The sequence below is a fragment of the Manacus vitellinus genome, unplaced genomic scaffold (assembly GCF_001715985.3).
Source record: "Manacus vitellinus isolate BGI_N305 unplaced genomic scaffold, ASM171598v3 scaffold_10_pilon, whole genome shotgun sequence".
NCBI lineage: Eukaryota > Metazoa > Chordata > Aves > Passeriformes > Pipridae > Manacus > Manacus vitellinus.
In genome coordinates this window covers 10,865,706-10,887,714 of record NW_021938838.1, presented here as the reverse complement: position 1 = coordinate 10,887,714, position 22,009 = coordinate 10,865,706, and the positions used below count along the sequence as shown (strand labels likewise).

At 37.4% G+C, this 22,009-nt stretch overlaps 2 protein-coding genes across 3 annotated transcripts in view; one reads left to right on the top strand and one right to left on the bottom strand.

The window, feature by feature from the left end:
• Nucleotides 1–92: 92 nt before the first annotated feature.
• On the top strand, nucleotides 93–13,468 carry BRD7 (bromodomain containing 7). Of its 2 annotated transcripts, none has more exons than XM_018084938.2 (16): nucleotides 93–335; nucleotides 1,105–1,234; nucleotides 1,638–1,695; nucleotides 2,806–2,950; nucleotides 3,882–3,992; nucleotides 4,317–4,501; nucleotides 5,292–5,415; nucleotides 6,031–6,106; nucleotides 7,145–7,252; nucleotides 7,871–8,003; nucleotides 8,888–8,999; nucleotides 10,155–10,211; nucleotides 11,055–11,166; nucleotides 11,304–11,447; nucleotides 11,905–12,048; nucleotides 12,952–13,468. In XM_018084938.2, the coding sequence occupies exons 2-16, from the start codon at nucleotides 1,159–1,161 to the stop codon at nucleotides 13,014–13,016; spliced, it is 1,650 nt and encodes a 549-aa protein (XP_017940427.1). In that variant the 5' UTR covers nucleotides 93–335; nucleotides 1,105–1,158; the 3' UTR covers nucleotides 13,017–13,468. The 2 variants fall into 2 exon arrangements, with proteins under 2 accessions (XP_017940427.1, XP_029821244.1); XM_029965384.1 differs by lacking the exon at nucleotides 7,145–7,252 and adding an exon at nucleotides 6,671–6,778.
• Nucleotides 13,469–14,688: 1,220 nt separating this feature from the next.
• Nucleotides 14,689–22,009, bottom strand: part of ADCY7 (adenylate cyclase 7) — a 41,044-nt gene continuing 33,723 nt past the window's right edge. The window contains exons 21-27 of the mRNA XM_018084975.3: nucleotides 21,350–21,431; nucleotides 20,584–20,739; nucleotides 19,757–19,903; nucleotides 19,215–19,322; nucleotides 18,296–18,410; nucleotides 17,608–17,732; nucleotides 14,689–17,488 (exon numbers count right to left, since the gene is read on the bottom strand). Coding sequence (XP_017940464.1) covers nucleotides 17,342–17,488; nucleotides 17,608–17,732; nucleotides 18,296–18,410; nucleotides 19,215–19,322; nucleotides 19,757–19,903; nucleotides 20,584–20,739; nucleotides 21,350–21,431 — 880 coding nt within the window. The 3' untranslated portion in view covers nucleotides 14,689–17,341. The remainder of the gene's footprint in view (nucleotides 17,489–17,607; nucleotides 17,733–18,295; nucleotides 18,411–19,214; nucleotides 19,323–19,756; nucleotides 19,904–20,583; nucleotides 20,740–21,349; nucleotides 21,432–22,009) is intronic.

Genomic DNA, 22,009 nt, shown 5'->3' with positions numbered 1-22,009 from the left:
GAGGGGCTGGAAATTAAACCTGGGGCAGTGACAGGCTTTGGAAGGAGCTTGAGGCGGTGCAGGGTTGTTCGGGCTGGGGAGTGTGTTTTCTGCGGTACTCACGGTTTGTTTCTCTGCTGGTTTAAGAATATGTGGAAAAGCCGCTGAAACTGGTGCTGAAAGTTGGAGGAAGCGAAGTTGCTGAACTCTCCACTGGAAATGCGGGACTTGATTCCGCCCTCTACGAAGACAAATCTGAGCATGAAAAACACAAGGACAGAAAAAGGAAAAAAAGAAAGAAAGGGGAAAAACAAGTTCCCGGAGAAGAAAAGGAGAAGAGAAAGAGAAAAGTTAAGGTATGTGTTCATGCAACTGCATTTTAGGAAAAGGAAAAAAAAAAAAAGCAGCAACTCTGCCTTTCTCTGGGCTTCACGTCAGAAGGGGAGCAGATCCGACTGTAACCTGTACTCTTAAACTGAAATACATTCAAACTCGGTGTATTAGCTTTGCTGATTCCTTTTTCCCAAGTACTCTTATTGGAAAAAGATGAGTAATCTGAAATTTCTAATTTTTTGAAAAATATTAGCAAGTATAAAAGCACAGAGAATTGAAAAGGGGAGGGGAATTCTGTGTCTAAACAAATCCGTTTATATAAAACGTAAAGAAGACTTCACAAGTTCTTAATTAAAAACTAAAAAAAAAGCATTTCCTTGTCAGGGTTCTTAACGTGGTAAGTAATTATAACACTTTTTTTGAAGTACTATGAGTACCTCTAATCTTAAATTTCCTGACTATTTCTTACTTAGTTTTTCTAAAACTTTCAAAAAATCATCTTAGGACAATTCTCTGTGCTGAGTTGTTCCTGTCCCACTTTTGGGGGACACACATCAGACAGCTGTCACATTTTCTAAAAGACTAATTCAGTGATACATTGCATTGTATGGCTGAATTACTTCAGTGTCCAGCAGATGGAGACAGTACATAAAGAATACAAGGTTTTTAAAGACAAACTGTTCTTATTTTTTAAATTTGTTGAGGTTGTTCTGAAAAATCCAGAGAGCGTTATGTACAGTAACAAAGCTGAGTTTGCAGGTGCTGTTAAGTTTCCATAACAATCTTTCCTAGGAGGATAAAAAGAAACGAGATCGAGACCATGCAGACAGTGAGGGAGAACAGGAAATGAAATGTCAGACCCCTGTCAGGATGGAATTGTCACCAGAGAAACCACTGACGAGCACGTTATCAAAGCAGGAAGGTAAGGGGGAGAAAAAGAAGTTTCTTTTGCTAATTCCTTTTCTCTTTAATTGACTCATGTTTTATTTTTCTTTGTTTCTATAAGAAGTGACGTGATATTTTTTGCCATCTCTGTTTTTCTCCATCTCATACAAAAATTTGGAATTAGGTTACTGTATCCTTGTTTTGCAGAGTGGTATCTGGTACCAATATCAGAGTGAGCAGAACGTCAAGTAAGGGCAATGAGAAAAGTAGATCCCTTGTATGTGTTGTGGGGTTTGCCACTGTATTCTTTTCTTTCATATTGAATTAATTCTCAAGTTGCATCGGTTTTGTTCAGTTGATTTCTAATATCTTGGAAGTTTAATGCCTCTTGCAGTCGGTTCTGTCTCACACCCTTTTCTCCCCACTTCTTTTTGATCTAGAGGTGGAGCAGACACCACTTCAAGAAGCTCTGAATCAACTCATGAGGCAGCTGCAGAGGTAAATGTCTGTGCTACAGGCTTTTAGAGCCGTGGAATGAAAATAACATACAGTAAGGGAAGAGGCATATAAAAAGTTCAGTTAAAATACTGTTGCTAAGTATCTTGCTAAGAGGGCTATTTTAGGAATTTAAATACTAGTTTAAGAACGTGTACTTAGAAGTTCTCCTCAGCTTAAACTTCTTGTAAACACATCCAGTTTCAAGTGTATAGTATTTAAAAAAAACTTCCAAACCAGGACAATTTTCCAATAATGCGATGCTTTGTTCATAAGAACCTTTTGAAAGGGAGACACAAGAGTTTGGAATCAACTTGCCAAAACTTCTTTTACCTTAAGTTTTCCTATTTTAGCATTAGTCACTATAAAAAGGAAATATGCACTTGAAAACTTCAAATATATTCTCTTATTGTCTTATTAACCAAATGTCTTTTGATTAAAATATTCAAATCCGCAGTTCTTTCAGGCAGTCTCTGGTTTAAGAAAATCTTTCTTGACTTTTGTACAAGAGTAGTTGAACAATCTTTCCCTTTGATTTTAGTGCTGGTAGAAACACCCAGGAATGTCACTGTGTGTCAGAGATCACTGAAAGTCTTAGGATATGTTAATGTAAAAAAACTATTTTACACAACCTGAAAATTAACATAAGTACACACATTCTATCACAACTTTTAGCAACAAGCTTTCCCTTCTGATAACTTCAGAGTAAGCGATGAATTACAAGAATACATTCTTATGACATTTGTTCCTTTATTTTTTAATAACTTAATTATACCATAATTCATATACCCCTTTATGAAAAGGGGTTCATAAACCCCTTTATGAAAATCCAAAGCCTTAAAAGAAAAAGTTTAGGGTTTTTTTTCATCTTGGGAACAGGAGTACTTATCAAAATATAGGAATAACTTCTAGAATATGCTTGCAGCACTTTTTTGGTGTATGGGTTTGCCTGTGAGATCTTTTCAACCTCAAAAGTGAATGATTATGCTGACACAAGCCATTTCTAGCTTTATGTTTCTGATTCCTTTTCAGCTTAGTTCTTTCCTTTCTATTTCGTTCCAAACTCTTTGTTATAAGTTGAAACATAAAAAACTGTCTTTCATTTCTTGACAGAAAGGATCCAAGTTCTTTCTTTTCATTTCCTGTGACTGACTTTATTGCTCCTGGCTATTCCATGATCATTAAAAACCCAATGGATTTTAGTACCATGAAAGAGAAGATCAAGAACAATGGGTACCAGTCCATAGAAGAATTAAAGGTAGTTCTTTAAATTTTGTTTTGACTACAGAGAAGTATCATGCTCAATTGACTTGAGCTGTAGGATTTTATGAGAATATGAAGATTCCAGAAAGAACTAGTAGTTCTGCTTGAAGAAATGCTTCTTGTTGAATTTTTGTAACCAAATAAGTTCTGAAAGTAAAAGAAAAAACAGTTCTGGTTTGTAAATCCGCATCTCAAAAAGCTGCAGGTGGTTTTAGGAACCTGTCAGTTTGTCCTTCAGCCTGTCATTTTAGATCTTTACTTAAGAATTAAAGTGTTAGCATTTTTGTCAGACTGCTCTTTTTTGTTTAAGGTATTGCCTCTCCAAAAACAAGGAGTGGTCAATTCATTGGCTTTGCCTGTCTTACTTTTTCCAGGCTTATCTGGTCATGTAGATGAACAGCAAGTGAAGGCATGATGAGCTCTGTCCTGCTGACAGCAACCACTTAGCCTGTGCTGCAGCATGTCTAGTGCATTGAAGGGCCTGTTTTGAAAGCCCCTGAAGCTTTTAAAATCTGTGTGGCCTTATTTCATTCTGTTTCCTTCAGCAGAAATACTTGAACTGCAGCTTTGAACTGCAGCTTTTCATTGTCTTATTTATGTTGCTTCACTTTTTGTTTTAATGACTACTGATTGGTCAGGAGTTAGGCAAGTGTAGCTATGAGAGCTTCCATTAAAACTTTTTAAACTTTAATTACAAACAATACTTAAGAATACTTTCAGAATGCTTGTTGGGCTGAGAGATTCAAGTCTCAAAATGAAGTTGCATACTTATTTCTGTTTACATTTTTAATACATTTCTTAAATTCATTCATTAAAAATGTTCTTTAAGGGTTTTTTCCCTAAAGCTCAAGACACTGCATTTTCAACAAGGTATAGTACACTATAAAATTTTAACTTTCATTCCAAAATTATTAATGTTTGTACAGGATAACTTCAAACTGATGTGTACTAATGCAATGATTTACAACAAACCAGACACCATTTACTACAAAGCTGCAAAAAAACTTCTGCACTCAGGGATGAAGATACTTAGCCAGGTAATAAAAAATACAAACCAAAATATTAAAAAATATGCTGCTTCTTTTTTTGATCCCTCTTTTTACAGCGATTTCATGAAAATTAATAAAAACTTGCTTAATATTTGTCAAATGCTTGTATATTGGAATTTAAGTAGTACATTGTTTTACTACTGCTGCCAGATCAGTTATTGAAGAAATACTCACCTTTTGTATTTAATTTTCTAAACTGCATTTATATTTGCTAGTGTAAGAAAGAAAGAGCTGAAATAAAATCAACCTCTATATGTAGGTTACAGAAAGATTCTTTGAAGAAACAAATAAAAGGATTTCGGTGTTTTTTAGGAGAGAATTCAGAGCCTGAAACAAAGTATAGAATTCATGGCTGACCTGCAGAAGACAAGGAAGCAGAAGGACAAGACAGAACTGCAGCAAACTGGGGAAGATGAAAATGGTCCTGGGAAAGACAAGGGAGAATCTATGGATGGTGACACCAAAGCATTCAAATCACCTAGCAAAGAACACAAAAAGTGAAGTATTATCTAAGTAACAATTATAGGATACATCCTTTAAATGCTACTGAAACAAGGTGACTTAGGGACCAGAGGATGCAGGTTCTCTCTTTGCTTATACACTAAAACATCTTCATCTCAAAGGAGCAACACTTATATGAAGTGTCCCTATATGCTAAAACCAATTAAGTTTAGAATAATTTATGATATCATCATTCTTGCATGTAGATAATTTGGTACTGCTCATCAACTCCATTCCTTCAGTTATTTTCTATGTTAGTGTTCATTTCACAGAACTAGTGTAGTTTTGGAGAAAGCTCACAAACGTGTCCTTTTAAACATTTTGGCACAAATAACTATAAACCCAGTTTCAGTCACTTTCTTCTTTTTTGGCATAGTAGTTGTATTTGAAACATGTAACTGCCTGGCTACAGAAAGTGTGCTTCCTGAAATAGCTTTTAATGTCTAGAAATACCAGGTTTCAAAATACTAAATCCTTAGGTAGATGGATACTAGATTTTAAAATTGGGAGTATGTAATATACCAAAAATATCTTAGTTTTGTGGGAGACCTTTACACAGAGACATTTACAGTTACTAACATAAAAAAGCATTTGCTGATGTGAACTTGTACCATCTGCCTTCCCCAGCTGTGTTAAATACAGTCATATTAAATGGCACTTTTATGTTGTTAGTTGTCTACAAAACCAGTTTACAGAGCTGGCTAAATTTTGTCATGGTATCCCTTAGTGCTGTTTAGACAGCTGGTGTTGAGGCTGGTAACTGAGTTGTGTGGGTGTTATTCACAGGAAGGACAAAGACCTGCTTGAAGACAAATTACGAAGCAATAGCTTGGAAAGGGAACAGGAGCAGATTGATCGTATTGTTAGAGAATCTGGAGGCAAGTTAACCAGAAGACTTGCAAACAGCCAGGTAAATATTTGGTAGCTCTGTTCACTTTCTCCACAAACCAGATTTCCTCAGTATCTTAGGTCAGTTGAAACTCCTCGTGTGCTTTTGCTACAGCTTACACCATTTTACATGAGTGATCATCTGTCTGACATCCTAAGGGTTAAAAAGGCACATCAGTTGAATGCACACTGAATTTTGTCAGCAGAGCAAGTTGAGCTTAAATTTTCAGAAATTGTTGGTAAAGTAGGAACCTGAAGAAAATATTTCAAATCTGACCTGTAAAAACCTCATCATTCTGAAACAGGCACATATCTGATCAAAGGTTATTAACATTACAGAAGGACCCAGGTTGGTAATCCTGTGCCCATTTCATTTTCTGTATGAATTACATTTTTTGCCTCTTGGCCCCTGCAGAAACATTAATGTTTATCATAATTTCTTAATTCTTTGTGCCTATACCAATACTACAGTTATATCTAGTGCAAATAAAAATTTATAGAGCAGCACTCACTTCTGAGTGACTGATCTTCCTTTCTCATTCCTGCAGGTAGGACACTTTCATTGGATGTTTTTATTAGTTTAAGGACCAGAAATTTCAACTATTATGTAAATTAATATGGTCTGATCTTATTTCAGTGTGAATTTGAAAGAAGAAAACCAGATGGTACAACAACTCTGGGCCTTCTTAATCCAGTTGACCTTGCTGCAGGAGGTAAGTTGGCACAGTTCAGGTAACAAACCACTTCCACCTACCTCGTCTGCTGCTTCTTTGCAGGGGCAGATCAGCAAATCCCAGCCAAGAACTGAATGCCTCTTTCAATCTGATAAAGATCTGGATTGAAAAAGCTGCAGCTGAGGGATCACATAGATGGGTTTCAGTTGTGGCTGTTGTTAGGAGCAGCTGGAGGGAGCCCTCAGTGGCTGTTGCTTCTCTGTTTTGTGTCAGCTCTTTGTGAGAGCTGCAAGAGAAAGCTTTTATTGTTAGGGAAGAGACTACCTGCCATGTGCTTGGGCACATTTAATTCTTGGATCCTCTTAAGTCTGGTCCATGTACAGAGTGCAGTATCTGCTGACCCGAAAGATCACAGATATTCCGAGACTGGGAACTGCCTGGGTCCCAAATCATTTTGTCCCACAGACTTCAGTATGAAACATTTGGAGAGGAAAACACTTTGAGAGTCGTGTCCTGTCTGAGTTTCTAGATATGAATATTGAATGGGTTTAGACATCTTCATATGCCTCTTCTTTTTCTGTATTTTGATATATCCTATTGAAGAACCAGGTTACTGCCCTGTGAAGCTGGGCATGACAGCAGGAAGGCTTCAGTCAGGAGTTAATACGTTACAAGGATTCAAAGAAGATAAAAGAAACAAGGTTACTCCAGGTAAGTGCTGATTTTTTAAAAAAAAATATAATCCTCTTTACATAAACAAAATACATTGATCTCATTACTAGCACACAAATTTTTTAATGACAAAGCACATTATAACATGTCCCTTCCCATGGCAGGGGGGTTGGAACTAGATGGTCTTTAAGGTCCCTTCTAAGCCAAACCATTCTGTGATTCTTTGTGTCTATGNCTGGGTCCCAAATCATTTTGTCCCACAGACTTCAGTATGAAACATTTGGAGAGGAAAACACTTTGAGAGTCATGTCCTGTCTATTCTGAGTTTCTAGATATGAATATTGAATGGGTTAGGCATCTTCATATACCTTCTCTGTTTCTGTATTTTGATATATCCTATTGAAGAACCGGGTTACTGCCCTGTGAAGCTGGGCATGACAGCAGGAAGGCTTCAGTCAGGAGTTAATACGTTACAAGGGTTCAAAGAAGATAAAAGAAACAAGGTTACTCCAGGTAAGTGCTGATTTTTTTAAAAAAAATATAATCCTCTTTACATAAACAATACACATTGATCTCATTACTAGCACACAAATTTGGAACTAGGGGGTTTTTTTAATGACAAAGCACATTATAACATGTCCCCATGGCAGGGGGGTTGGAACTAGATGGTCTTTAAGGTCCCTTCTAAGCCAAACCATTCTGTGATTCTTTGTCTCTATGACACAACTAAATAGCACGTCAAAGTCCAGCTTAATTTGCACATAAAAAAGAGGCAGCATATTTACTATTCATCTTCATTGAGAAGAGAAACTACTAGATAAAGAAAGGGTTCTGGTAGCTTTCAAAGAGCCTAGGGGAAAGCCTGAGAACCTGCTACCAGCATGAGGCTGTTCCTATTGTGCTAAGGCACACAGTGTTGTTAATAACACATTTGCAAATACAGATGCATTTGATTTAGAGGTTACTAAAAGATGTTACAGTGTGAACAGGTGGTGTTCTGTGAAAGCTCGTTTTCACCTTAAGAAATACATTCCTAAAAATTTCTTTTCTGGGATTGTTTTACTGCCCTTTCTCGTTTTATCTGATGTGTGCATATCACAAGTAATAATTAATACTGTTGTTATTCATTAGTGACATACCTGAATTATGGACCCTTTAGTTCCTACGCGCCAACATACGATTCTACATTTGCCAACATAAGCAAAGAAGATTCTGACTTAATCTATTCAACATATGGGGAAGACTCTAATCAAGGATCTTCCAGGTAATCCAACCAGGATGCATAGTACAGCTTACATGTCCAGAAGCAGTTCTGTGCAGCTCTCTGCAGCATGGGCTGTCTTTGCTGTGGAATGATTTCACTGCTGTCTTCATAGCTCAGGGAGTTTTGTTTGTTTAAAAAGCAAATACTTAGTAAAAGAACCTGCCTCTAAAGTGAAATTAGCCAAGGTGGAAGAATTTTGATACTACTAATCCCTAGGAACACCCTGTCTAAAACTTAAATGTATTTATAACTAACTGAAGGACTCAAGTTCAAAGCTAGAAAAATGTTGAGTGGTACAAATGTTTATACAAACTGGATTTTTTTAGCATTAATTAAAACTAATTACAGCCTTGAACGTCAAATGCTGACCAAACTACTATGGACACAGTGGATAGTGGGAGAGCTGAGTCCAAACACAGTGGTTCCCAATATAATCCTTTAATACTGTGTATTCTGCCTAAATTTCATATTATTTACTGCAGTAAAAATAATTAATTCTTACTGGTTTTATTATTCTTGATTATAAAAACTTCAAAGCCCTTTTGTTTTATGAGAATTTCACAAATAGCATACACATTGTATAAATTCATATGAAATGGGGGAATATTTAAGTGTAAACATGAAGTGCCTGTGCAAGTTTGCTTTCATGCTGATGAAGGTGCCTGAGCCAGTACACTTTTCCAAGTTTTTCCAGTTTTCACATTCTGAATGAGTTCCTCAGCTACAGAAGGCATGGCTGATTAAACTAAAGCAAGTCATTTAGATCAAATCCTGTGCTACTTTTTGTATTCTCCATGCTGTACACATTGGTTTGACCTTACATAACTTTTTGCATTAAATGTTTGATATGAAAGTAGTTACCTTAACTATCTTTATTCTTTCAGTATTCAGGATTTTTTTATGAAATCCCAAGATTATCCTCTCTTAATGGCTGATAGTTTGCTTGATGTTCTAACTAAAGGAGGACATTCTAGAGCTCTCAGAGAACTAGAAATGGTAAGAGTGGATTTGAATACTGTCTGGTCTTTGGTTTTAGCACACAAGCTCTAAAGCAAGAGAAAGATGATGCTGATCCTATTGATGGGCTCCCTTTTAATTGGTAACATTTGAAAGTGAAAATTGATCTTTGCCTGCAGTGGCTGCATTTTCTGGAAAGAGATTATTCTGACTTGTTAATTAGTGAAACATGAATATTAACAACATGCTGTAGATATAGACATAGTCACACATTCTTTTTCTGCTTTCCCATTCTCATTATCACTGGCTCCTGTTCCATTTAGTAAGCAAATAGCAATAAGTAGTTGTTTAGAAATGATGTGATGATTGACAGGCTTTCTTGTTTCCATGAAAAGTTTGTCATGTTTCAAGCAGCCACTGTTTAGTTCAGGAGAATTAGTAAGTAGTTTTCTACTTGGTGCAGTGCTTTTAAACTCAAATATCTGCTGTGTAAAGATACCAAACATTGACTCTTCAAATTCTTAGGAGATCTCAGTCATGTCTATGCTAAACCTGACTGGAATCAAAGATTTGATGACTTAATTGACAAGCCAAGAATTATTTGAGAATCTCCTCAGGGCAGTTCCTGTTAACTAAAAGTCTTGCTTTGAGTTTCAAATCAATACAAATTATTGAAATTAACAGATTGTAGCCTTTTACTAATGGGTCAAATATTACCTAAATCAATAGCAGAAATAGTTTGTGGACTAAAGATCATGTTTTAGCCTCAGTTCAGACCTTTGCTTAGCATTATGAGTTCAGCTCTTTTCTAGTACCCAATAGTGGCACTGACTGACAGGGTTCAGCCACTTACTGTTGCCAGTATTAAGAGAAATACAGTTATGTTCAGAAACAGAAAACATTTCAGCCATTAATAAACACCCTTCCTTTTCTTCCTGACCCCCGTAAACAGTCTGTGATGTGACATCACATCTTAACTTTGCAAAGAGCAATAAAACCTACGCTGTAAAAACGTATTTTAGTAAACAATATCTCAGGAAAGACCCTAAAAAATAGCTGCATTGTAACTTACTTTACAGAGGAAGCTCATTATGACATTGTATATTTACTTCCCTTTAAAAGTACTGCATTTTGTAAGATTTTACTTTGAACTTAAGAGAGTAATTTTGATGCCTTCTTTAAAAATCTATTCAGCCACTGGAGGAAGCTGAAGGCCCACATGAAAGAAGTGATGCAATAAAAGATGTAAAGGTAAATTTTTTCTATATTAATTAACTACTCTAACCAACCTGTCTAAGCCCACAGGTATAAAACTCCTACAACTATAAGGCCTGTGCAGCCACACTGAGACTTTGACAAGCTCTAAATACACACCAGCACTCATGACAATGACATGCTCCTTTTAGGCATTAGCAGACTAAGATTCTCCAAAAAGTTGTCTTAACTATATGTCAAGAGAACTGGAAGAAATTGCTTATATATTTTTGTTTGTGATTGTTGGGAGCTATAGTTTTGGTTTTATCTTAATCTAGTCTGGTTTAACATGAACTTGTAATATAAATTTAAGATGCCACATGATACATAGTGGTCTTGGAGAAGTTCTCGCTTTGTGCCCCTGCAGGCAATATAATAGAGCTTTCAAATCATTGCACCCAAACTTTGCTCAGTTAGAGAAAGCAGTTTTAGGCCAAGGGCTGCTCTTCTGAAGCCTTCATGTGCAGCCAGTGCCCAGATTCCTCTTGAATCTTGGCACAGGTATTCAATAAAATCTGCTTTAAGTGAGCTCAAGGAATTTTTAAGTTGTTTTTTAATTGGGATGCTGGTCCTAAATTACTACATCATTTGTGCATGTCCCCAGTGGTTTTGGCAGATGCCATTTTCTGTTTGGCTATAAAATAGAATAGTAAACTGAGTAACTGTAGAACAGTAAGTTTCACAAGGTGTCTTTTCAGCTTTCCCTCTGTATGTTCACCTGTTTTGCAGAGCAGACTAACTTTGACTTCATGTTCTGATTTTCCCAAAACAATTTTGTTGTTTCAGGGCTGAGCTAAGTATTATCTAAATTATTACTTACTGCCTTTTTTTTTTCTTCAGATTATGGAAATTGATATTGCTGCCAGGTTGGATACTGTTAATAATGACAGACTTACAGCACTAAAGGCAGTCACAAACTTTGGTATGCCTATAGAAGAGTTTGATTCTGAGGGTGAGTTTTCTTGGTAGTCATACTTCTGATATATGCCTGCAACTGTTTCAGTTTCTCAGTTCTTTACCATATTTTATATCATAATATAAGTAAATATACTCTCTTACTAATCAGGACTTTCTTTTCCTCTTAAACAGAGGCTGAAATCTTCCAGAGGAAACTTGATGAAACAACAAAGCTGCTCAGAGAACTGCAGGATGCTCAAAACGAACGACTAAGTACAAAACCACCCCCTAATATGATTTGTCTTCTGGGTCCATCTTACAGGGAAATGCACTTGGGTAAATACACTTTTCTCTGATCATTCTTGCAGAATTGATAAGTCCCAACTTGTCTCAACTCCAAGAAAGAAAGAAGTTCAAGAGCTATAGTGCAGAATACATGCCCTGTTAGGCCTAGAAGATTAAATTTTTTTGTATGTAAAGCCAAATGAAAGTTTTGAACAGTAATTGTAGGTATTTCCTCTTTATTTGTAAATGTCCCTGGAACTGATTGGAGCTTTCACTAATGCCATGGGACAGACAATAGCCAAACATCTCTAACTCCATGAGTTTTACAAAGTGTCTTTGAACAAGGGTTGCTTAAGTATAAGAAAGTTGTTATTGCAAGGGCAGCTTTGGTCCAGGTTGGATCTGGTTACTGGTCTGCCTTGTTACACCAATTAATACCAGTCAGGCACTCTTCCAGCGGGTTTGTGTCTGTACATGGCATATAAATACATGCACTTGTCTTTTCCAGCGGAGAGAGTAACCAATAACCTGAAAGAACTTGCACAACAAGTGACTCCAGGTGATATTGTTAGTACATATGGGATCCGGAAAGCAATGGGAATCTCAGTTCCTGTACCTGACACAGAAGACAGCTGGGTGGATTTGACAGAGGGTGAGTATACAAAAACATGTCGTAGCATCATAGAAACAAAACCACATCTGCAAATCATTAAGACTGGCTTGTGGTAGAAATTGCAGTAGCGTAGTTCCAGTTTTCACTTCTCTCCTTTTTAAATTCTGTTTCAAATGGAAAGTTGCTGTCTTTGGTCTCAGTCCAAAGTAAATCTTTTGTATATATGGAATGTGGTTACTTTACCATCCATCTTACAGCATTGCCAAATTTTAAAGCTTGGCACTTCATTCAGTTTTAGTTTTCCATTTACTGTGAATTTGCAGAAGAGTTAAAATTCCTCACTTGCTGAAACAAGGACTTCGTGCTTCCTTCTCCTCCAGGCTTTTGGCTGTGCACTCCTTTTGCTTAATTTGGCCAGCTGTCGTGCTTTGTAAGTTGACAGCACCTTCATCCAGCCAAAAGTAACGGCTGGTTTTGCTGGATTAGGGAGTCTGGTCAGTGGAAAGTCTCAATATTAAAACCAGACCTGCCCCTTGTGGCACATGCATGGCCAAAGCATACCCAGATAGGTAATAAGGGATAAGGCAGAGGAGAATTTCCTCTCAAGAAATGTAATTCACACAACGAATTTACTCAATCTGTGGCTTATTAAAGTTTTCCTTAAATAACATTTTAACTGAAAGAGCAGGATTACTCAAGGAAACTGCTCAAGAAATTTCAATTTCAAAATTATTGAGCACTTTCTTACTCATAGCACTGCACCAGAGAAGCTGTGTAACAGAACCAACTAAACCACGGGATTTTCTGGGACCATTGCAGTACAGCTAACAAAGGACTGTCTGCACAAATAGCAAATTACTTGGAGTGCTCTGCTCTGTATGCATGTCTTTCACTTGAACATTTTATGTGTTCAGTGACCTGGTATCTGTTGTAAACTTTCAGACTTTGAAGAGCCTAAAAAGACCATCACCATCCCTGAAAACGAGTGTGGCGCAGTTACAGGCTGAAGGTTCAGTTCAGTTTACAGCTGTTTGTTTGATTCTGTTTAAGAACTAGGTAAAGGTCCTTCAGGTGCATTCACCATATGTGTATATTGTGTGTTAAACTACTTTTGTTTATTAAATTTTGGAACTGATGGCTTTTGAAGTTGAAGGGTTTGTATTAGAGTTACTTCTGCTACATAAATGCACTAAATTATTCTTTTTGCATTCTGTATTATTTTAAAGCATTTAAGTTTTCCTAGATTGTCAAGTGTTTGGAAAAGTCAAAGCATAGTGAAAATGTGCCTATATACGGTGCAGGGACTCAGCCAAAAGTTTCTAAATGCAACGTATAGACTCTGTCTCTGAGTCTGGTTAGTGCAAACGTCAGTAGTATCTGAACATGCAACTTCCCCTTTTTAAAATTACTGTGCAACTCTCTTGAACATGAGGAAGAGAAATAAACTTTTTATATAAAACCAATGTGTGTGATGAATTAACAAAAGCTCAGCTTTGTGAGACTTTGAATGTGCATGAATCTCTTAGAGAAACCTCACTCTCTCCTCACATATCCCAAAACTTGGGGGCAAGCTTAGGTGAGACCAGCAGGTGAGACTAACAAAGCCACCTGCTGTCAGCAGCAGTACAGTGGACTCAGAAACACTCGGGGAGACAATTCTTCATATTACTTGGAGGTATAACTAGACACTGTCTGGGTAATGATTCTAGGTTTGCTTATCAGAAAGGAGCATATATTTAGAAGCCTCCTCACATTAAAAGTCACTTCCCTGTTCACCAAAGCTGCAGAGAAAGCAGACCAACAGCACAGCTCTTAGGCACAGAGAATTCTAGCAGTGTTACTGGTGGAGCCAGTGACTCATCCAAGAAGGCTCATCACTTACTCTCACACCATCACAGTGCTATGCACAGCTCTTACCACAGGCATCCTTAATTTTTAAATATTGCTTCTTTTTACTCCATGATTCCAGTATAACCTTGGACTTGAAGAGGTTCCATGTAGTGTTCCAGTTCCATCTGATCAGCCATCACTGATGTGTGCAGTGGCAGGGAACTGAACTAAGAGGTAACTTAAAGGCAAAGCAGGATCATGAATTCCACTCTCTAACCCCAACCATGCCCATCATCCTTACCCTCCCTTCCTTCCTCTCTATATATGGCTGCAGAAACATTTATTTAACTGTTTTTAAACTCTCAGAAGTCTTTTACCTGTCAACCTGGTCTTTCCTCCAGTAGTTTCAGTTGTCCCAGAAGAGTTCTTAATAGTCACCAATGGAATTTTTTCAGTTCTGGGTAATTGCAGCTGAAATACTACTGCAGGGAATGAATTTTTCCATTAATATGAAAGTCATTTTCATGCTACAAGGAAAAGACAAGATGCACAGCAGCTGTGCCAGCCAGATCCTTACTGGCTCACTCCACAGCATCTCACTGCCCATCACCCACCTTTCATACAGTGCAGGAGGTGGCCACCAATGACAGAACATCAATAACTGAAATTTCTCTTCAGCTCTTGAACACATGGATGTCACTCTGCCCATTTTCTACTGGCAACATTTCTTAAAAGGATAAATACTGAGTTTACTTTATAGGTAAAAACAATCCCATTAACTCTCAGGGCTGTAAGGAATATACCTTCTATTCATGGGAATCTTCATCAAAATAATTGTAAAACCAAACATGTTTCAGGAAGTTTTTTATTTCACGGTAAAAACAAAAGTTTGTTCTTTAAAACAGATGCCTAATTCCAGATGTCATTAGCTCTTCAAATTAGATATAGTGCTATTTTTTCCATTTAAGAAAAAAAATAATGCTGTAAGGAAGATTTTTCTACTAAGATTTTTTCGTCAATGTTAAGTTTCACAGTTCGCTCTCGGAAGGACTGCTGAAAACAATTACTTAAATACAGTTTTTTCTTAAGTTGGACTTTTTCTGTGGTTGAATATAGCTCTCATATTACATAGTTCCAGTTCTGATGAGAAATTAGTCATCCTCTTTTTTCATAACACAGTTTCTAACTTCCCCAAGTACACCATGCACAGCACATCAAGCCAGCAGTCCTTTAAAACTGCATCAAAACCCAACTCCTTCCCCTTTGAAAGCTGCAGCTCTTCCTGCCACTTCTGCAAATGAGATTGAGTTGAAGTTACGCCCAAGCGAGTTACCAGCCTGACAAGGCAACATGTAAACAAAATCATTTCAAAATGCTGTTACAGCGAATTTTCTTTCATAGATAACTTACATCTACATTCTACTAGTTCTGTGAACAGAAGCACTTCAGAGCCAGCTCTATTTATAGGCATAATGCACTTTTCAAAATAGATTCATGAGACAAATGGTCGCTTCACCTTACAGGACATGAGACTGCTGAAAGGAGCCTTTTACACATGCATGGTCCCTATAAAACAAATAAATATCTCAAAACAAATGCTTGCTAAGCACCTGTGACTACAAATACACAACATACAAGAGCAGCTAAAGCTGTTTGAAAGTTTATTCAACTACAACACTGACTACAACAAGACACCACATAAGATGCTTTCTTCTTCAGCAGAGCCCACTTGTGAACTAGACAACCTCAAACTAAGGTTTTCTAACATGCTGTTTTCTGTTGGAGACCTACTACACACATAGATTTGACCTACAAAATTGACAAAGGCTACAAGCACAATTTTTAATCCACAGTTGGACAATAATTAGATTTGTTTCTGTCTTGAAACATAGTCACTTCATCTTCTAAAGAAATTACACAGTAATTAGAAAGCAGCAGTGATGCATAGGACTGCTTAAACACTTGTCCAGGAGGGTCAGTACTAAACCCAGAAACATTAGTAAATGCTGCTCTGTTTGTAGAAGGGTAAGGCTTAACCAAACAGGTGCAGTACTCACTAATCACTGCGCTGTCCAGCCCTACTGTACGTGGGGAGGAGGGGAGAATCCGTCTTTAGTTAATACATATAATTGGGCAAAAGATGTTAGCCTTACAAAATACTGTCTCCACCAACAGAAAACAGATAAAGAGATTGCAGGAAGTAGAAAAATGCCAATTTAAAAATCAGCAAAAACCACTAAGCTTAAAAACTTTACAGACTAAGCTAAACTAACTTACAGTAAGTCCATTTCCGTGATGATCGTATGAATGCTCAACTCATACTTTAAGCATTGGGGCTCTGCTGAAACATTTCCATTATGAATATTTTTTTTCCATACATCCTTTTGTTACCTTCAAAAGTTTGTTTCATAAACTGCATTGCCTTTAAAAGGTATAGAAGCCAGCCAGTGTCTGGTAGAAACAAAAATTAAAAAAAACCCAAACCACACCTCAAACACAGTTCTGTTAATACAGTATCTGCTACTGTTTCTAATACTATCTTAATAATTCTGTTCTTCAGTTTCCCAGCAATTCAGAACAGATTATTTTTTCTTCCCTAAGTACCCCAAGAACACAGTCAGCGTGCAGAATTACTGCCAGTGTCAGCAACACCAGGGGCTGTCAGAGCCTGTCTATCAGATAAACTGCAAGTGCCCCACACTCCTCACCATCCCGTGGATTTTTTGAAATTTAAAGTCAAAAATTTTAAGACTTATATGTGACTGAATAAAGTGTACATGCAGATACTAAACAAAGAGACACAGAAGGAGAACATGTAATATAATGTAAACATGCTGAACTAGATGAAAGATATTTCCAAACAGCTCTTGGTCACGAAAACGTTTGTGTAACACAAGGTACTTCTGCAGAGAAGGCACGGATGATAAAATGACCAGATACTGTGCAGCACGGGTCTTTCCCCAGAGGGGCTCAGCACAGTTGTCATATGATACATTTGAGTTTATTTGCATTCCTCTTCCCATTATTCAGCTGTCTTCTGTGAATCTGTTCAGCATTAGAAGCAGGATATGCAGTGCCCAGGGTATCACTGCACAAGCCTGGCCACACACAATACTGAAAAGCAGTGTCAAAAAACGACCCAATGGAATGTTTTAACATGGTAATGAGTTCCACAGTGCATCCACACGTGTTGTTACTGGAGCTGTTAAGGCTCCCACAGTGCAGGTAAGGAAAGAAGCTGACTGAATGCTTCGTGGCAATTCCAGGTAAGTCCTCAAATTATTTCAGGAAAAGGTAGTCTTTTTTCAGACTGATTGTTGTGTGTCTTCTAGGAAGTTTTCAGAATTCTTCTGTATTAAAAAAAATTATCTTGAGATGTAGAAGAGATAGGAACAGTACATACATGTTTTTAGAATAAAGTCCTTCACATAAGGAGGGAAATTCTAAGTCTTCACAGAAGGGAGGCAGTTCTAAGTCTATTTTGATTAACTTCATTGTAGCCTCAGTTCAGTCCCATACCTTGGAATTTGGCTGTCTCAGTGCAAACAAAGTAAGTCCTCAGTTCTCCCTTGCCTTTGACATTAATGAGTCCCCTACATTCACATGAGTATCCCAACTCCTGTAGTATTTTGCTTGTTTCTTCTGTGACCTTTGTGTGAAAAGAATTAGAAACTATTGTGAAATTGTTCTGATTATTCACATAAAACAAAAAAAATCCACAACCAATTAGAAATGATTCCTTAGACATCCCAAGGCTCATAGGTTTACCTGGATTTTCCCAAGTTCCCCCGTGCTCTCCATTCGGCTGGCAACATTGACAGTGTTGCCCCAGATATCGTACTGAGGTTTCCGGGCACCAATCACACCAGCAATCACAGGGCCGTGATTGATCCCTGCACAAACAAAAGCAGGTGTCATTACTGAGGTAGAAAGTGGTGTGACATACAGCTTCACTATTAGATGTAGCTTCAGGGTCAAAAAAAAATCCAACCCAAAATTTAACTCTGCGACACATTTCTGGCAATCAGCATCAGCACTGTCCTATAAATAGCTGTACTGAGGCTCCAGAGATGTAAAGTGACTCACTCCTTGTAAAATGGAAAGTCTGAGAAAGAGCTGGGGCACAATTCATGCCGAAGCAAAATTCTTCCTTTTCTACTTTTGTTATATAGAAATAAACATTTGTATAATGGCAATACTGTCTTTAGTCAACAGTCACTAACAGGGTACTTCACTCTTCATCCGTACCTTTCATTTCCTCCAAACTCATCCAGCTGCAGTCTTCCTACTGCTCCCTCCAGTGATGAGAAAAGCCCATCCGTGGAGGAGCTTGGCATATTTGAAAAGCTGAGCAGGCAGTACTACCTTTTGGCACCCAACACTTGACCTACATGATCCTATCTATGCCCCACTGTGCTGGGCTGCAGCGCTCACGATCCTCACGGACAGAACGTACCGACGCGCAGGCGGAAGTTGTTGAAGGAATGTCGGTTGATGCCATCCAGTTTACTCATCAAGGCAATCCCATATTCCACCATAATCCCAATGTGGGCATGCTGTCTCTCCCTGTCCTGTGCAAGTCATAACACATGTTAATGATCGAATCACCACACAGAAGGCTGTCTCAGGCTACAATTCCAAAGCAGCACTAGTAGTGACCAGAGTATGTACTTATAAGGAGGAGACCATTCATCCTTCTAACTGCAGAATTGCACAGTGCAACAAACATTCAAAATGCCTTTTTAAAACTACAATAAATTCAACTGGAATAGCTACGAGGCAACAAGCATGACATGATTAAATTTTATAAAACATTACTATCTGTCCTTTAGGATTTTGGCTTTAATTTTACATGTTTTGGGTATATTGTTACATATGTTTTAATGTCATATACAAAATTCCTATAGTGGAAGTGAGCCCAAGTACAGAATTTGGTTTTACTTCTTCTGGGTGACAAACAATTTCAGACCTAACATGGCATTTGAGGATTCTCTTTTTGTGCCAGTTATCAGGGATCACAAAAAGCTTACTGTCCAGTTGGTGGCCTTTTCTTTGGCTCCCATTCTTTGCCTCCCCTATTATTAGAGCTACTCTGCTATGCATCTAGAGATGTTAAGTTACTGGAATCAAAGATTCAAGGTGTCAAAAGTATGCTGGGGTTACAAACTTAATACCTCCTTTGGAAAAAAAAAATGGAACCAGAAGATAAATAGTGAGTTCTGCAGGAGACAATATACTTTTATCATCTTTTTCCACATTTCAGAAAGTCACTCTTGGTGATTTACTTTCTCTTTTGTATCACATTACATTTTTTTACTTTGAAACACAGCTATGTACCCACAGAATACTGAAGGCAGCTTTCAGAGACAACATACCTGGTTGTTCTCCTGGCCTGGTGTAACACTGAGACCAGCTGCTGCCATGTAAGTGCTTCCAATTGTTTTTATTTTTTCAACACCACTAAATTTAGGTTTTAGCAAGAGCTGTTTAAATGGAAAGAAAATAAAAACTTGAGACTTTAATACCATATTTAAGTGTAATATTTATCCAGAAATCTTATACTCTCTACAATAAACATTAAAACATCTCTAGAAATACTATCACTGACATGAAGGTTAGATAAAGTACTGAAGACTGGTTTCACAGTTTTTCTTTACCTGCTCACAGGAGAAATAGAATCACTGAAGTACTGAAATAAAGTCCTTAAATTCCAGACTTTCAAACTATACTTCTGATGGATTAGATGTTGTATTTGAAAAGCCCTGCCAGATAGGAACATATCCTTCAAGACTGCAGGGCTGAAGTCAGAATATTAGTTCAGTGTAAAAATGTTTTTTCCTCCTCTAATGCTGACAGATCTAGTGAAACATTTATTTTGCAGCAAATATGTAATCCAGTGCATTCTGAGCTTAATTACCTCATCAAAGTCAGCAATGATTTCATTTAACAGCCGCAAGCATTCCAGGCCTTCTTTATTGACATCACATTCCGTGTAAAACACCTTAAAATCTGGTACTGATGCAAACATGACACAGACACAGTCATAGGATTGATGGTACCAGTCCTACAGGAAAACAATATATCCACACATTGTCAGCAGTCACGTCCCACCACAGGTATTCAAACCCATGACAATTGTTTCTAATCAGTAATCAAATTCCAGTGTCCCTGTGAAGCCAATCACAGCAACTTTACAGTGGGCATCTCCTATTTTTATCAGAAACATTAACAAAGTTGTATATGCCTAAGGAAAAGTTGATACCTTAAAGATATCTTAAAGATTCTCATCTATTTGGACATTGCCAGCCTCCTGACACACAGGAATATTCACTCTGATGACACGCTGGCAGAATAAGATGAGATGTCTAAAAAAAAAAAATCCTTATCAGTGAATTTGTCACTGGGGTTGCTACCAAGGAAATACTCTCTGTTCCTCAACTCACTTCTCTAAAAACTAGGATGTATCCTCTCTGATAAAATATGGTCTTTGGAAAGCAGTAAATCCTTTTTCAACATTTGCCAAACTTAAACGGTGTCCCGAAGCCAAACCACCACATCTGAAAGCAGACTTCAGGGACTGCCACGAACAGCCTGCAATTTTTTTTTGAGGCTCTCTAGTTAGCAGGTTCTTGGGTTTACAAAAGGTCTTGGGATACAAACAGGCTTCTGTGGGCTTGTTCACATCACATGTTATGTCACAGAGGTCCAATTTACTGTCCTTCACAGAGCAGAGACTCAACATACCTCGTTTCGTTTTTCACCAATGAAATACGCAGCAACATGTGCTGGAAGTACATTTTCCAGCAAAAGCCTGTTAACGTTCTCCATAGTTTCAAATTGTTCGTGTTCTTTTTTAAACTTATTCTTCCACAGACAATCCAGTCGACAGTAATAGTCAATCTGCAAAGAGACCAAATATGATAATTTAAATCCATAAAATATCTCACTGGAAAATATTAGTCAATTTTTTTCAAAAAGCACATATAAAGCATATATTTAAAAAAGCATATATAAAAAGAAATAGAATTTCTTCAAGGCCCTTTGAGTCTATATAGTTGTGAAAGGTGTGCTTTGAGAACAAAGGTCAGAAAAATATGAAGCAGCCAGTAAGACAGAATGCCACTTTTTACCATCAAGTGTATTTACCAAAATGACACATTAATACTCTGGTGATTATTGTTATCTTTAATTACTGCCTTGATTTACAATGAAAATTGGCATATAAATACAAATAGATCTAAACTGGAAGAATCAGGAAGTTCTCACTTCTGTGATGCAAACACTATTGAAAGATATTGATATGTTCCCATCCTTTCACATTAACAAATTCTGCATTACCTATAACTTATTCCAAGTAAGTACATTATCTACAACCAAGACCAGAATATTAAAATAAGATAAAAACATACACTAATTTAGAGCACAATTTCATGGAACAACACTTTTGCATTTTATTTAAATCAACTTGTTGCAAGTAAAAGAACTGAGCAATGGTGTTTTAAATACATACCTGTTTTGCAAGTAAAACAAGGGTTATGTAGAACAGAACCAGATATAAATTAGTCATTATTCTCGGCTCTTTGATGAAAAGCCTGAAAACAAGAAAGCAACACAAAGTTATCTGTATCCTTTTAATCTACATGATTAAGGGGAAGGGAAGGGGGTGTCTGTTCAGACATAAACCACAATGTCACTCTTCATTTGTGCCAGTGGCTGCCTGGGTACAGGTCCTCTCCTAACAAGGAGAAAGGATTATCAGCCAGCCCAGCACATGGGCTGCATTTCATATAAAGACACACTGGGTGCTGAAACCTTGTTAAATAGCTGTTGAAGTGAGATGTTCAAGTAAACATGTTTTATCTAAATGGAGCCATCTTAATTTCCAGCAGACTTGAGTTTCAGCTTCCACCCCACCTCACAAAAACACAGCCAACAAAACCTTAAAGGAGGAAAAGAAACTTTCTTATTTGTGGAAGGAAAGACAATGATACCTGTATCTGAGACACCACTAAGATCAGTCTTAGCCATCTATTAATTTTTACAAATGTAAACTAAATTCTCATCATACGAATAATTAAGAGGCTAAATTAAGAGCTCACTAAGGCTTTTTTAAGGTGTGCTGACAGCTCAGAGCCTCTGCAAAATAAACTTATTCCAATCTTCAGAGGAA